Here is a 16799-nt window from a genome sequence, read left to right on the forward strand (position 1 = left end):
CCTAGCAATGCGAGTACTCAGGAATTAAGTCCATTGGCCAAGATTAGGCTAGTAGATGCAACTGTGAAACTGTTAAAAAAAAGACATTGTGTGATGGAATCTTGTGCTCATGTAGAGCCCTCTAATGCCTTCACATCCACGTTTGTTAGAGAACGCGCAGGGGATGCTTCTAATCCGAAACTGCCCATACCTGTACAAACAAATGTTTCCTTCAGTGTGCAACAGACACTCCACAGCATTCTCACAAAATACGGGTCCGCTGCATCCAGGGAAAATATCTTCATTCATCGACGGGCTTGTGTTACTGAACATGGCGAAAACAGAAGAGATTGGTTTAAGTGATGCAGCGTTTACTTAAGTTAATTGCAGCGTTAGCTGACGACCGTCTGTATTTACCCGCAGGACTCTCCCTCCTTTTAGGCGGCTCTGGGACCAGGAGTAAATATGGGAGATGCATCTGGGAATGGAGAAACGGGGTTCCTCTGATCACCTTTTCTCGCACGGACGATGGCTTTTGTTGCCACTTTTCTTTTTACACCGGAACGTGTTCAGATGGGCTGCAAAGAGCGAGGAACAAGCAGCCAACTAGGCTATCGGGTGGAGTCGCTGCTGGGAGGGGCTTCTCACACAATTTTCAAGCAGACTTAGATCAACCTCTGGAGAACTGTGCACCGCAGCTGCCGTTACACTTCAAACAGGATACGGCGAGGAGAGACCCTGCCACTGAGCAAGGCTCCAGCAACTGTATGTATATATGGCTAGCGCCAAGAAACAGTGCTGCAAAGTACATAAGATTAAGGGTTCCTGATCAGGGGGCTTTGTTACGCCAATGATTCCCTCAGTAGCATGAGCTGAGGAGCACAGATAGGCATCCAAATCACCAGTAAAACAAGAGTAGCCGCGCTGTGTTAATTGGTAACATGATCCACAACAAGGGAGGATGCAGCTGGCACCCTGCGCGCCGCTGCTCGCTCCTGAGACCCAAACGTCATGGGAGTAAACGTTTACAGAAAAGGTAGGACATGCACCAGTCTTTGGCCAATTGCATGCTTTCATTATTGAAAGTCACAAGCAAAGGCCAATAGAATGTGTGAGAGTTGCCAGACCCACACGGAGAAGTCTCTGGGAAGTTTGGAGTGCTCACAAGAAGCCTCCCATAGAGCAGTGCATGAGCACTGCGCTAGGCTCGACCTAAAAATGGAATGACATGGGAAACCTTGGGTCGACCAAACTGACCCATGATCATAGAATACTTTAATTGCTGCCCATCGTGTTCTTAGGGTTGGGATTCTTCCCAAAACTCTTTAAGCAAAATAGTAATACAGAAAAGAGTTTACATTTATTAGAGATGAGTGAGGTAGTACACCAATGCTAGAAAGATTTCCATTGCGTCCAATGGGATTTTAGGGTTGAGTGCCATCTAGATATCTGATTGTAATAGCCCTTTCAAGAGGTCTTGCGAGTCTGATCTTTTGCAAACAGATTCTTTCAACCTCCACACAGAGAGAGAGGCGACACGCTACTGGAAAACACACCTAACAGCTGAGGAGAAAGACACAGAGGGAGTTCTAAAATTGAAAGAATAGAGATGGGCAAAATAAGTGGCACTTCAACCTGCATAGCCAGAATGGAAGTACTAAATAGCATCCGCTGCTTGGTCTCAATTCCCAAAAAGTATTCAAGGGAACACTAATAAAGGAGGAAAAGAACAGAGTAGATGACTATCCCAAAAGGAAGACTAGAAGCATCCACCTTCCAAGCCATTGGCATGGGATAGTGGGAGCAGAACCTAGAAAGCTGGGCATTTTCAGCGGAGGCACACAGGTCTACAAAAGGACCCCTAAATCTTTAGCATAATCTACTGAAGATGGACGGATGTTGAGAGGTTGGAAATATCCTACTTAATGTGTTCTTCTGTCTGACCCTTGCTGTAGGATGTCTTTAGGAAAGAAGATTCCATCCAAGCCTCTAACTGTAGGACAACTAGACAGAGAAAACTGGATTTAGATACTCTGTTTACATACACAGTCACGGTCTGTTTGTACTAGAACATGCTGTCCCTTTATTTAATGTTGGAAGTAGCAGAGATCGACATATTGTAGACAGAACGTCTGTATGAAGAGTGCATGCGGCCTGTCAATGACCCATCATCCTTGAGCTGACAGGGTCTCCAAGGTGGAACCCCATCTCAGGAGCTGACGTCCCTTGTTAGCACCAACTGGAAACCTGCATAAAGTGGAAAACCTCTCATTAAGGATTTTGGGATCAACCAGCATGGTAGCTGAGGATGTAAAGAGCTTACATGAAGCAGAACGGTATGCAGCTCCTAGTGAACACGATCGGTTGACGTGTGGTTAGTGTTTAATGGGTAACACACTAAGAGCAGGAGGAAATTGCCTCCTTTCGGAGAAGAGATCCTCACACACCCCCAATCAGTGCGGCGTATTAGTTCATCATCAGGTCTGCCTCCTTATAGGATTGGCGCTGCAATACCCGACTGGCGCCCTTAACAGGGCCTTTTGGCGGAGATCTTTATTTCCTTTTGTCGTAAGGTGCCGTGCGTGTGAGGGCCCTAGTGAGTGTAGATGTACTGAGTGTAGAAGTGAGATTAAAACAGAAGAAGTGGTCCACCCAAAACTACTTTGATGATCGTGGCCACTCTCCTGATTAAAAACGTGAAAGTTACGCACCTCTGTTATAAGGTCACAGGGCTGTGCGTATTTGGGGTCAACATGTTTATTGTCAATACTTCAATTAGAAGGCAATTCTTCAGGACCAAATCAAGATCCATCCACACTTTTTGGTAGAGCAGACTCAATGATGAAGAAAGACACCCCACTGATGGGGGGTGTCAGGGTTTTTTCCCGAAAGGAGGTAATTTCCTCCTGCTCTTAGTGTGTCACCCATTACACACTAACCACACGTTAACAGATAGTGTTCACTAGGAACTGCATACCGTTCTGCTTTGTATCACTTTTGGGCATGTATGCTAGACCTGGATAACTATAGCCCATAGTTTAATTATGTAAGACCTCGCCGGAATCGTCTGAATGCCAGTGCATCATGCCCATGCACTAACCATAACAGCAGTTGTGACAGCCAGATGCCTATTGTGGTCAAGAGCTAGCGGGTGCAAGTGGTAGGCAGGAGATTTGTTTCTTCAACGTGCAAAACATCTACTATTCAATGCACTCCTCTCTCAGGAAATCAAGGGCCTCTCCAAAACAAACCTACGGAAGCAGCACATGAGGGTCACCACCATCACTAGCAGGAGGACAGTGGAGTCCTAGAGAGATTCTCTCTTACATGTAGAGGAGGATACAGACCAGGACTCCAAGGCAGAGTGTGGCTATGTGAAGGAACACAGTCTGGACCTACAGATAGGGGTGATCAAACCCTGGCTGCTACTGGGTGAGTCATTACTGTGTGCGACATAATTTGGATGGTGCCACACGCCACCTGTATAATTTTTAACGATCAGCGTTCATCGGTGTCTTGCAGCAACTGAACGTGTATCCAATACAGTGAACTTAAGGTGAAGGTTCCAGGTGATCATACAGAATGTCCAGGGTTCTGCACACCATTACTATATTAAAGTGGCGACAGGATTACTTTTGTGACGAATGTGAAATGTTTGAAGGAATTGCAGTTTGTTTATGTGCTACTTCTTTTTACTTGTCTAGGTATTTTTGGAAACTTGCACGGAGATACAATTTCTGTAACCACATTCTCAGTGCACAGAAAACTCATACAACATAATGACACTGCGATGCAAGCTTTTAAACAGATAGCCTCCCGGTGCTCGCACACCAGCCGGAGCACTCAGAGCCTCTTGTCACACTGCAGGAGACGGATCAGATTATGGTGATGACAGCGCTAGTGGGCTGGGAAAGAGAGTTACGTCTCTCGTACCGCTGATCGCCACTAGAGGGCATTCAATAAATAACAAGCGGTCTTCACTTTTCAAGCACGGCACTCGTGCTTGTGGCGCGCCCATGCTCGCCCCCGCAAGGTGGATGCCGCCACAAGCACAGTGCTTCAAAAGTGAAGACCGATGGCTTAAAGGCCCTCCTAGGGTAACACATGCTTGCTGCCTAGGCGAGACCTAAAAAAAATATATGGACGTGACAATTATAAAATAGAATTTTTTTTAAAACATAGAAATTCACTGAAAAAAACAAAGGTTACAGGAACGTTATACTTAGGATGACCCTTCACTCATACAAAACCAGAAAAATTCAGCAGTTTTATGTAAAACATGTGACAAGTCTTCGCCACATTGACAGAATTTGCTAATCTGTTTTCAGGAACTTTTGGTTCTTTTTGTAAAGCTACAACTCTACGACCTTGTTGATCTCATTATATAAAAAGATATTGGAAATTATGGTGCCCCATCCCACCAGTTTGCAATAAAATCCATTCCAAGAGCTCCTAGTTCTCAAACAGCACAATCCAATCTTCCCAGAGCGTAGGTGGTGTGCCCAGTTGTGACCGGAAGAACAGTGGCTGGATTATGCCTTGTGGGTCCATGTTACAGATGTGAGAAAAGAGTTTACAAATTGGTTGCTGTCTCTTTAATTCAAGTTTCTGTCTATATCTTTGTACTTTTCTTGCAAAAAGAAACACCAATTAAGATTTCTGGGCAGACAAAGGAAGTGGAACAAAGGCGTGTTTGAGCCAGTTCAGGTACCATGCTCCGACGGTACATGCTAAGAGCTGATGCAGTATTGGCTGGTATTCAGTAAGTGCACCCTATTCAGTTTATTCGCCATTACACCAGAGCACGGCTAAATCGCTCTCTTTCCTGGCTTCCTCCCCTTTACAAAGTCTTGCCCATCACTACACTCTCATGTCATTCCTTGAACCATTCGATGCCTGATGTAAAACAATGTTCGCGGCTGCACAGAGTGCACTTAAGGTCAGCACACTGAAGCTGGAGGGTGGCATTTGGCCCAAATTCAACTTGGTACCCAGCGAGATACGGTCAAAAGGTATACAGGAAACATGTAAGAAATTGGGTTATTTGTTCAGAGAGGTGAGTGCCTTCTATAGTATATTAGAAACAATCCTTGTGAGAGTGAATCACAAAAGTCTCAAAATATACCTATGCTTAAACCTCTGTTAGCTTGGCAAAAAAGCAGTCAGGCTTAAATTAGAGAAAATGTGTAAAGTAGTCATACTCAATCAGTAATAAAGTGAAAACAACACCAAAAATCTTAAGAAGACACTAAATAAAATGAGACCAAAAAGATAATCAGCAGAACAAAAGATGTGGGTTTTAAAAAGGTTTTAGGTGAAAATATCACTAAAAAGCACAAAGCGCCACTCACAGGTATGCAGTTGCGACGGACCGGGGAAACGTTTAAAGTTCAGGCCTGTTGCAATGATGCGTGGGCCAGATACAGGGACCAAGTTGGTCCCACTGAACAGTTACATTCTCAAGTCCAAGTTCGACAATTCTTGCTCCGGTGCCTACTCGATTCACGGGTTTACACTCTGCGACTCTGGGCAATAGCTTGCTTAATCTCCACAACGGCCCCTCGCGGCGGGATGCCTGGCTTTCACCTTGCAGATACCCTGCCGGGGTAGCTCACAGGGGAATACCAGGACGGGTTCCCTAAGCAAGCGCTTAGAAACCGGTGGTGATTTGCGCTATATAAATTCATGTACATTTACATTTACAAGTGTGGAGCTGAAGTTCAAGTTATTGAGAAGGTAGTCATCAGCATGAGGAGCAGGCCAGGCTGCTGGAGCTTTGTTTGTGGGCAGGAGCCGCAGGCTGCCGCTGTCAGCGTAAAGAGCAGGTGCAGTCGAGCTTCGAACTGGAGGTCGTGTTTTGGAGCGGAGAGTTCACTTCACAGTCACAAGAAGCCCAAAACTTCTGTATCTTGACCTTGAGGTCAGCAGGAGTACACTGATGCCAGCCAAGGATCCAGAACCCCTGCCTTGTGGAGTCGTGGTAATCAGAGTTCACTCCACCATCAGGGCTCAGACACCCAGTTGGTGTTGGTCAGTTGCAGGGGAGTCTTTGGAAGTCTGTGGTGTCCCTGTCGCTCAAATAGACCAGCTAAACAAGCTCTGGAGTCACATCTGGGGCACGTGGTCCAGACATACTTCTTCAAAGAGCAGGACAGTCCTTCTGAATCTTCCACAGGTCCAGGAGTGCTCTAGTGAGAGGTTCTGAAAGTACCACTTTTATAACTGGTACCAACCTTTGAGTGGGGGAATTTCCTGGCCTGCCGAAAAAACTGATTATGGTCATCAGTACTTCCCCTAGGTTCATCTTAAAACCGTCTAGGGTGACATGGGTAGGCCTGGTATCAGGTCCCATTGTGAGTTGCAGGCTGGGCCCTTTCAAGTGCAAACAGGTGAGGGCACAATTCCTCTGCACCCTTTCTATCTGGGAGCAAGCCATAAAATACCACTTGAGAGCCAGCCATTCACAGTCATTAGACCCTGAATACAGGCAGAAATGTCAACTTTGTAAAAGTACGACTGAACAATGTTGTGTTGCACTTCGGTGTTCTGACTTAAGAACTAGCAAACTAATTTACAAAACTTTGTGTGCACTCTGAGAGGGGGCTTCACCCTCTTCCCGAATGAGAAGGAGTGTACCTGGAACTAATTATGTAGACACAGTGTGGCACTTTCTTAATAGAGTTTACCATTAACAAGGGTTCTGCATTAAAATCCATGTGTGTAAATAGCATTTCTATATCTGGTTATCAATTCTTAAGTGCAATAAGGTAACCCCGTTTTTGTCTAAGGGGGAGAAAGCCTTACAACAGGAAAAACCATCTTTAGAAGTGTTTCACTGTCATGATATGTAAAACTTAGGTACATACGACATACTTTTTAAATACCATGCACCTGCCCTAGGAGTGGTTAGGGCCTACCTTGGGGTGTGGGGGACTTTAAGTATTAAACATTTGCAATGCAATAGGTCTCGCATTTACGCGAGTTTCAGCTATTGTAAATTACAATGCCTTTTATTTATGCTTCAAAAACAAAAGCATATATAAAAGGCATTTTCATTTAAAATGCCAATAGCTCAAACGTGCGTCAATGCGAGACACTGTCCATTGCAAAGGCTTTTTTCACACGCTTAGATTGCCGCTAAGCTCCGCGCCCTCATGCGAGGGAGGAAGGAAGCCAAAAGAGGAGATGAGCGCGGACTGGCTGAGGGGAGGGAGTGGGCAGGAAAAAAAGTCCCAGCAACGCTTATTATGAAAGTAAAAAAAATAATTTTGCACAAAAAAAACAATAAAGAAAGCACAGCGCCTGCTTTAGGGACACTGCGGTCATTAATAAAGTTAAAAAAAACTATGCAACTCAACGCGGTGTCCCTTAAGCGGGCGCCGCGTGCCATGTTAAAGTTTTTTTTAAATGCGACCGAGCATGGTGAAGCGGGCTCCTCACTCAGAATTAAAGTTACCAAAACAAACCAAAAAACTGAGTGCGGTGTCCCTAAAGCGGGCACTGCGCTCACCATGCAGATACAAAAAAAAAAAAAAAAGCATCCACCATTGCCCCCAGTGTCAACAAATTAAGCAGTACACAGAAACGTGGGCACACATATAGATATCAACAGTTAGATCAGCATTTGGTAGTAACAATTGTCGACACCGGTGGTTTTCTTTAAAGGTTATTTATATGAAGAAGTTCATAGGAAAAACAACGCCAGCCAACACGTGTTTCGTCAACAGGTCATTGCCTGTGACTCTTCAGGGCTGGGAACAAGGTGATAAAATGAAAATACAATTATGTATGTGAAAATAGTTCAAGCATTAATCCCAGCAAATTGGCGTGACTATAAGGGCACCAAAGTGAAAAGAAAAAGCGTGAAACCTTAATGCATAAAACCGGTGAGACATAAAAAAGCAGTGGTGACAACAAAGAGGAACAGGCGAGACCCCATTAGGAATCAGGCAAACAAGTACATTATTAAGCGAAATTTGCTTGGAAGTCCTACAACGTAGTCGTTCTCAAGGAATAGGGAGCTGCAGAAAAACGATGCGGGATTCACTTGGAGAGCGAATTGGAACATAAGCCTCTAAAGGAATTGAAACAGACGGTAAAGCATGTGCACAACTTAATATACGCAAAAAAGATAAAAAAGATTCACATGAGGCGCAACGTGTTGTGTAAAACTGATCCACAGAGTATACAATGGGGTAGCAACGACTGTGCATCTGGGTAAGAGCTAATGAAATAATAGAACAAACAACCGTATAACCCCTGTGAGTCTATAACATCAGAACACAATAGAGACAATGTCACGAGATTTAAGCTTTTGAAAAGTCTATGGAACTGAAATCATCAAAAAATAAGGGTGCAAGCTTAAATGAAAAGGATGATCTGCCAGAGTTTGGTGCCGCATACAAGCGTTTTAAAAAAAAATAAAGGCAAGCACGTGTATCGCCAATTTCACTGCGCTCACTGAAATGAACATACAGTTTACATAAAACACGTGACGATTGTTTGTTTCACAACGGTGTAAGAACAACATCACAACACGTTAAATCCCAACCAATGGACCCGTAGAGTAGATACGCTAATAAAGAACTAAGGGGGCCGACAGAAATACCCCGATGATTTAAAGAAAAATTAAAGTAAAGATAGAGAAAATGCAAGTGCCCCTCGGAGGCGTGAAAATAGTGAGCCGAATATCTAACATCATCAGCACAAATATTATGGTCGTGATTCGAGACAGGAGCCATGTATATTAACTTAGGAGGCGTAGTGCAGGTATCTATGGGAGAAAGTGAAAGACACAGCGGAGGTAAGCATATGAGAAGTCTATCACAACGACAGCACAGAGCTAAAGAGCCCACGTTCGTAATGCAGGGTGAAGTGCAGAGGATAAAAAAGGGGAGAAAATAATGTGGCGGGGTAAACTCACCGATGGTCCGGTGATAATTCCAACCCGGAGTGCGGGTAAAACGTAACAGTGAATTCGTAAAAAAGGGAAGTTGTCGGTTGGGCAGGTGCGTCCGTGACAAACGAAGAGCCTGGTAGAAAATTGGACAGAGGGTAAACGCAAGGGAATAGTCAAAGGCTCTCCTTGTAAGGATAGTATGACCATATTAGTGTCACCGCGTCTAATGGACACGTACCTGTGGAAGCAGTACTCACCTGGTGCTCGTCTCGTCGGAATGAATGGATCAGAGAGCGAGCGAGGGCAGGCGTTGTGCTTAAGAGCAGGAAGTTGAGCAAAAGCTTAAATTCTCACTTCTAAAAGGAACATGCTCAAAACCGGAAGTAAGTAAAAGAGTGAGTTTAGCGGGAAAGAAAGCGAGGTAGGAGAGAGTGAAACATAAGGCAAAGAGAAATGTCATGGTGAAAAATGCAAGTATCATCAACAAGTAAGTTTAAAGCACGACAATCGCAAGTGCTTAAACGGAACGTGACAGGTTCTTTTTCTGTTTTATGTACCTTCAGGTCTTTACAGTATCCTTCAATTGTAGGTTGAAGCAGAGCAAAAAATACTATACAATTACAGCTAACATAGTGACTTATAATGAAATATCGGAAGTAACCCAAGAAAAGATCCTGAGATCAAAACAATAAGCGCCATCAAAGCTTAGAAGCTAAACTAGGAATGCTTCTACACAAGATATGGCATATCGTTAAGATGTGGCAAAAACAACAAAAAGAAACGCTTTAAAACAGGATGAAGCAAAAGGTTTGCTATGTTATACCTCCTAAAGAGAATGGGCACTAAGTTGCGTGGAAATAAACTAACGGTACATTATAGGTTACATCAAATGGGAAAAGACAGGTTTATAGCTTGTAACAAATCGGGACTTGAGAATTCAGGAATAAAAGGGGAAAAAGAGGGAGGCCAAAATAAAACAACAGCATGACACAGGGTTCAGTCATTTGAGGAAAAAAGAGAAAATGAGTAAAACATAATGTGACAATGAGCTACAGGGCGATGGTCACAAAATATACCATCGGAAGGGCTTTAGGGAGCCCAAAACAGGCAGTCTATTTCCCTAAAAAGTAATGTAATTCATGGTCTGAGTTCTGACCGTGCTCCACGGTATGCAGACGGATAATCCATGTCGCTTCTAGTTGTCTGAGTCTTAGTTCCCGGTTGCCCCCCGATGTTGGGTTGAGCGATGTCGATTCCAAAAAAGGAAAAGCTTATATGGGAGCCTTGAGATGGACAAGAGGCTATGTGTAAAGCCATAGGGTATTTGGCATCCTGATGGTAGATGGCTCTGGCGTGTTCACTGATTCGTTCCTTAACAGGTCTAATGGTGCTGCCAACGTATTGACTTTCACACGTGCATTGTGGGACGTAAACGACAAATTTGGTGTTACAATTGATGTTCACATTGATCTCATGTTGCCTGTTATTATATCCTTTGAATTTCTTAACTCCATATTTAGCCCATTTGCTCAGCCTCTTATAAGGCAGACCCTGTAACAAGCCAAGTAAAAGGTCCAGTCGTTATGGATGGTAACTAAAGGAGACAAGGCAGTACCAAGGAGGGGCTAACAAGATTTTCTACAAATCAGAAGCCCGCATTTAAGAAGTACAATGAAAAGCCAATAAATAATATGGGTGGAGAGTAGGCGGGGCTTCCACTAGGCTCGACCTTAAAAGGAAGGTTTAGGCCGGGCAAATGGATTATTTTGCCAAGTAAAAACTGCAGTTTATTGGACATACATGTTGACATCTATGGATACATTTGGCATCCCAAGAGGATATCTACAATGGTTCGAATTATTATACACTGCCAGCACTGCTCGACCAGGGTCTCTTATATCCTCTTCATACTCAGTAGCAAGGGTTACTAGGCAGGGATGCCCCCTGTCGCCACTGGTATTTGTCTTGGCCCTGGACCCCTACTCATTAAGCTCGGCAAAGAGGCCATAGTATGGTAATTTTAATACGAAACTCAACGCATATTGTGTTAGCCTATGCTGATGACCTATTACTTTTCCTAAACGACCTTACTACAACGTTGGAACCTATCCCATCTATATTTAAACATTTCGAACAGGTGTCGGAACTAGCAAACAACACTAACAAATTACATGCTATTTATATGAGATATAAAGAAAAAACAGATCCTGTTACATTTGGTGATTTTACTTTATTGAATGCCCCACACACTTAAACATTTGGGGATACAAATATATAGAACTTCCCAAGACTTAATTGATGGAAATGTGTTGAAAATAATAGGATCCTTGCGGAAGCAGGTCTCTCTCTGGACCTCGTTACCACTGTCTGTGATGGGCAGAGTGGCCATCGCTAAAATGGTAATGCTCCCTCGACTTCTATTTTTTCACTAATCTACCGGTCATAATCCCAGCAAAACTCTTTCATACACTCGATACACTACTATCAGAACTTATTTAGGGTAGAGGACGTAGGAGGGTGAGTCTGGCTAAATTGCAATTGCGACCTGAGGAGGGAGTTCTTGGTGCTACAGACTTTCAGGCATACTGTACGGCCAGTCAGCTGCAATGGCTATCGGACTGGCTAGCAGGACGACATATACATGAAATAGGTTATACACCACAGTTCCTTAGCCAGGGTACTCTTCATACAGTATTACTCCCACACGCTAAGATTCTGCCCACAGTCCCCCCTCTGCTTAAAACAGCACTATCATACTAGAAGCGGACACACCAATAGTATCTCCCCATATTCTTCCAATATTCCCTTGCTTGGTATACCTACAGTGACTGTACCAATTTCAAAAAGTGTTGTATCCCCATGGATGGGAGAAGGTCTGACGACGATTGGAACAATGACCCAGACCAGAATCACCAGTCTGCCCCGGACCCTCCGTTTCCCAGCAAACACCTTCTCATTCCGATTTGGTGATCGATATGTGCAGCTGTGCCCTACACTATGTCCCTACCCCACCCATGCTCATTTACACAGCTGCCGAACAAAATGGTATCCAGCAAAAGATGGCTGCTACAGCGGGAGACCTGTTTTGCCCGTAACATTGGTGCGGGACAGCCGATACCGAAGGGGGAGGGGCCAGCACACTGTGTTCGCGGCCGATACTTCCTGGGAGACCGGGACTTCGGTAGGAGTATCGGTGGGCCCTGGAGAGGGCTAAGGATTCTGCGGACCTCTCGTGAACCGGCAGATATCCTTTAAACAGGGATTGGGATGAACTGTCCCAACAAGCCCACTGGCTGCCGCTTGCTTCAGAATGGAACAAAAGGAGTGCCCCGCGCTGTGCCACTGACCGCAGGACCGTTGAGTGCCTAACCTACTGCAGAGAAGGGTAGAAGCGGGCAAGAGACACAAGCATGTGCCACTCTGCGATTTCAGCGTGCACCGCTTGAGCCTTGCGAGGGTGACTCCTAGAAGAAGACACAGATAACTCTGGGACCAGGAACAAACGCTGTGCCCACAATTGCTCCCAAAGTTAAGAAGTGCACCCGATCTAGAGATCGAGCCAAGGGACTTGGTTGAGGCCAATTTATTCTTTGCAGTGCCTGACTTCAAGATGGCGACTGGGACCAGTCTTGACCACCTCCGAGGGGGACTCCGAGGGCTACGGGCCACTTCTAAACTGAGCTGTTGAGGCATCCCTTCTGATCACCCTTTACATAGGCGCTCCATCCTGGGGGCATTTCAAGGACGTGATGTCTACTGTACGATCGGGCCAGGAAAATACCTGACTCTTAGATGGTACCTGCCCCCTGCCCCCGTTCGTCCCGCTGTCTTCTCCAGCTCTCTGGCGTCTGCCTCTCCTGGCTATCGAGCCTCCTACTGATTGCAACTTAATAAATCACGGAAACAATATCCCCATGCCCCTCTGGATTTTGTTTGGACAGTGGGGTTCCCATCTCTCCGACGGACATCCGGCTCAGCTCTCACCATCTAACTCTTGTGTCTTCCTTCCACCCCACCCCCTGACAGGGGAGTCCGAGCATTATGGCCGATTACCGGTGCCAGATTGGTATAGAGGAGATCGGTACTGGTTCATCCCCTTGACCGTCACCTACCCAGTTGGAAATTGAGCACAGTTCATCCCCATTCTCCCTGTTTTGTCTCCTTCCTCCCCCTCCCTTTGACAGCGGAGTCTGAGCATTATGGCCAAGGCCCGGTGGAGGTGCCAGACAGCTATAGAGGAGATTGGCCCTGGTTCTTCCCCTTGGCCGTCACCTACCCAGCCGGACATTGGACACAGTTTCTCCCAGTCTCCCTGTTTTGTCTCCTTCCGCCCCCTCCTCTGACAAATTTACCTGAACACTGCTTTTTAATTCTAGGTTTGAATATACTTTGTAACAAATGTAACTTGTAGTCTGTAATTCACTGATCCTCATGTAAAGCGCTCTGATACCTACGGGTCTAGCCAGCGATATATAAAACAACAAATAAATAAATACAAACTAGCAGATCACGATAATTTTACTCGTACTCAGGAGGTCCCTCTGACATGGTTTCTCCTTAATGACACTATCTCTCATTACATTAAACGCCGCTGGTCCCCTGAAGGGATTGAACCTCCTACCCAGATTGCTAGTCCATGCAATACATTTAATGGGAGAGGGTTGTCACCTTACCCGTTGGTTATACAGGGCATCAGGGTACATTCGACAATACAACTAACCCCACTCTGAACTAAATGGTATGTAGAACTGGGCAGGGACCTGACAAAGTGGGTTTGCGCATTGGAATTCCCTAAGAAAGTATCATGAAACGCTAAATTTAAATATATACAGTACATGATCTACATAGGGCATATCTCACGCCTCACCGCCTTAATAGCATGTACCCGGATGCACAACTCTCTTGTCCTAGATGTCAGGAGGAAGACGCCGATTTACTTCATATGTTGTGGGAGTGCCCGCGGTTACGAGTATTCTGGCACATGATAAGATATGGGTTGCGGGAGACCACTGGCACGGTTGTCTGGGCAACAGCAGAAAGTTGTCTATTAGGACTACACAGGTGCCAAAAGGACAGAAGGTCCAGTACAGATTTGCAGACATGGCTATTCGAATAGCAAAACGTGCCATCACCATGAGATGGAAATCTGCTTCTCCCCCTCGCCACTTTCTGGGCATGCAGAAATGACCTGTTGGGGAACCGCAGAGAGTGTGATTATTAGACAAGAAGAATTCTGTGGCCTATGTAAAATTCCCATCTCTATGGAATGGGATCAGATGTTGAAAGCATTCAAAGCCACAGATCCATTGCCTCCTCCAACATCTCAGGTCGCACCCACACCTTCCACATCCCTATTAGCTAATAGACTGAACCTGTGTAGTAATACCATCTCTCTCACAATATCTTAATACCTTGGAGCATATATCCGTGAATAATTAGCATAACTACATGTTTTCTGAACGAGAGAATATAATTTCATGTTATGATCAGGTTTATATAGGAAGCCAGAGAGTCGGGGGGGGGGTATTTTCTGTTAAAATATAGTAGTTTATTGTGTTTATTCACTCATTCATTCATCTAATCTATTTTACAGATCCGGACTGATGCTTAATTTCTTGTCTTCAATATACTTTATTTTCCTTTACTGTATGTATGTATTGTTTTATGTGTAATGATCCATGTTTGATTGCGGCATTGTCACAATACGATTGTAATTCTACTGATGCCTTCTGGCCGTTATCATTTTTGTTATTGCTTAATAAAAAAAAGATTTGAACATAAAAAAAAATATATAGTAGTTTATAACTAATTGCATAAACACGAGTTTTATAATATAAGGCTGAATATCTATTCTTCTAATCCTAATTTCCTATTCCACTGTAATGTATGATGTTAGTCTGTATAACTACTCATATAAACGTTTACAGCATGGTTGTATTATTCTATCGCAGGATTACCGGTCCAAACTATTATTTATTGCCAACTATGCATCTCATCTACAACAAGAATTGGAAAAAACTCAAAAATTGTGTTTCAAAAAACTGCAGTTTAAAAGTGCACAACAGTCTGCACTGGCAGGCCAGAGACAAGTTTTACAGAGCAACTTTAGTAGGAGACACAATGAATGCTGCAGGGCACTATATGGCATTTAATTAACAGGCCCAGGGAATATGCTGTACCGTTAACCAGGGACTTAAGTAAATTAAAGGTACCAATCTGCTGTGGGCCAATTTTACCATGTCTTTAGGAGACAGCACAAGCATGGTAGAGTTCTAAAAGCAAAAAAAGTGAGTTCGTAAAAAGGAAAAAAAATCTGGGATGACCCTGCAGAAAGGACCAGGTCCAACACATGCAATGGGCGATTGCTGCACTGGGTGACTACTTTTATCACACTCTATACAGGAGGGGATCTATCCGCTTACTGTAATAGTTCTTTCTTTCCACATTTGTGGAGATGTCTTGAGCAGAGCTGTCCTCACATCATCAAAAGGAAAAGATTACTACAGAACTCAGAATAGCACCATAAAACTCATGTGTGGTGTCCCTTGGCCCAGCCCACTCATTACTGATCACAATAAAATCTCTAAATCAGTTATATACTACATCAGTCAGAATCCAGCAAGGTTCGCCTACAAATTAAAACTCACTCGTTAACAGTTTGTTGCTCTACGCCCAACACATACACTACTAGTTTTTAACCCATAAAGTAGTTCAGAAAGCATTAATGTATCCTGTTAATCTTTCACCTAGTTTTCATGTCTAACCACTAGCGAAAGTGGTGATCACACATAAAGTAAACAAATCTCTCACATGGGAACACTACATAGAAATGTCGTATATAACGATACTGAAAAACGTGTCAGCTACATCTAAAACCTTAAGTAAAATCAGACCAGTTGCACTAGTTTGATGTATGCCACCTCTTCTACGTAATCAAATGTCATAAAACATGTCAATTTTAGTCATGAAAATAACTATCTACTACCCAATAACTACAAATGTAGCCTCATCTGACCACACCTTCTACTCCTCCCCAGTAATCTTGGTCTCTTCCTTAATAAATCAGCACAAGTAAACAACGTTCCCTAGCGTGCAAACCCCTCCAGAGAGCTCCACTTGACTTCTGTCCCGCATTTCCCTACCTGATCCGTCCTTGGATATCTCTGGTCCCAAACATCCCGTGCACACTGAATGCAAGCAGGGCAGTAGGCGCGGCTGCTGCGGGTGGCCCTTACACACGCCGCAGCTCTCCAGCAACTGCAGGTCGGGGCCCTCGGAGCGCCGCTCCCTGGGGGACCCTGCCGAAGCGGTCTGTGCCATGCTTCCTGCTAAGTCCGTGATGCACCCGCCTCTGTATTGAGTTTGCTAGGGATACTCTTAATACTGTCTGGGAATGGCGGGAAAGAACAAAAGATCCGCAGCTTAACGGTTACAGCAACGCGTTGAACCCGCAAGACACTCACTAGAAGGAGAAGTCCTGCGCATGCGCTCACTGACACCTGATGCACGTTACCCAACGCGACAGCGAGCGCAATATCGCGTTAAAAACGAAAGCGACAACGCGTTGGGTCTCCAGAAACAGTCCAATCACCGACGCGGAATGGGCGTGGCCTGTGGCTTTGTCAAAGAGTTTTCTTAATGGGAGGTGGAAGTCGAATGAGCATGATACCATATCGCGCGTGCGCAGTATGGCTCATCACAGAGTTTTAAAAAACAACTAGAGTGCGAACTTAGAAATAAAGTGCGGCAGCAGTGGGCGACCTGCTGCTGTATAGACACTTCACTTTTTATATATAGAGCAAGCATACTCTGTAAAGTTTTTAAGTGCAAATTATGTCATTGCTTTTTTCCCCTTCTTTTTAAACAAGGCACTGTTCACTTTGTGTCCTTTAATATTGCAAGTGCTTCAGTCTGTAAAACA

General features: G+C 44.5%; 1 protein-coding gene across 2 annotated transcripts in view; it reads right to left on the reverse strand.

Moving 5' to 3' along the window:
* The window catches only part of TRIM28 (tripartite motif containing 28), a 538764-nt gene extending 522265 nt beyond the window's left edge, over positions 1-16499 (reverse strand). The window contains exon 1 of one of the 2 annotated variants that reach the window (XM_086930506.1): positions 16021-16499. In XM_086930506.1, coding sequence (XP_086786632.1) covers positions 16021-16198 — 178 coding nt within the window. In that variant the 5' untranslated portion in view covers positions 16199-16499. The remainder of the gene's footprint in view (positions 1-16020) is intronic. The other variant, XM_086930507.1, reaches the window with a different exon arrangement.
* Positions 16500-16799: the final 300 nt, after the last annotated feature.

Source organism: Lissotriton vulgaris, chromosome 7, assembly GCF_964263255.1.
Source record: "Lissotriton vulgaris chromosome 7, aLisVul1.2, whole genome shotgun sequence".
Taxonomy (NCBI): domain Eukaryota; kingdom Metazoa; phylum Chordata; class Amphibia; order Caudata; family Salamandridae; genus Lissotriton; species Lissotriton vulgaris.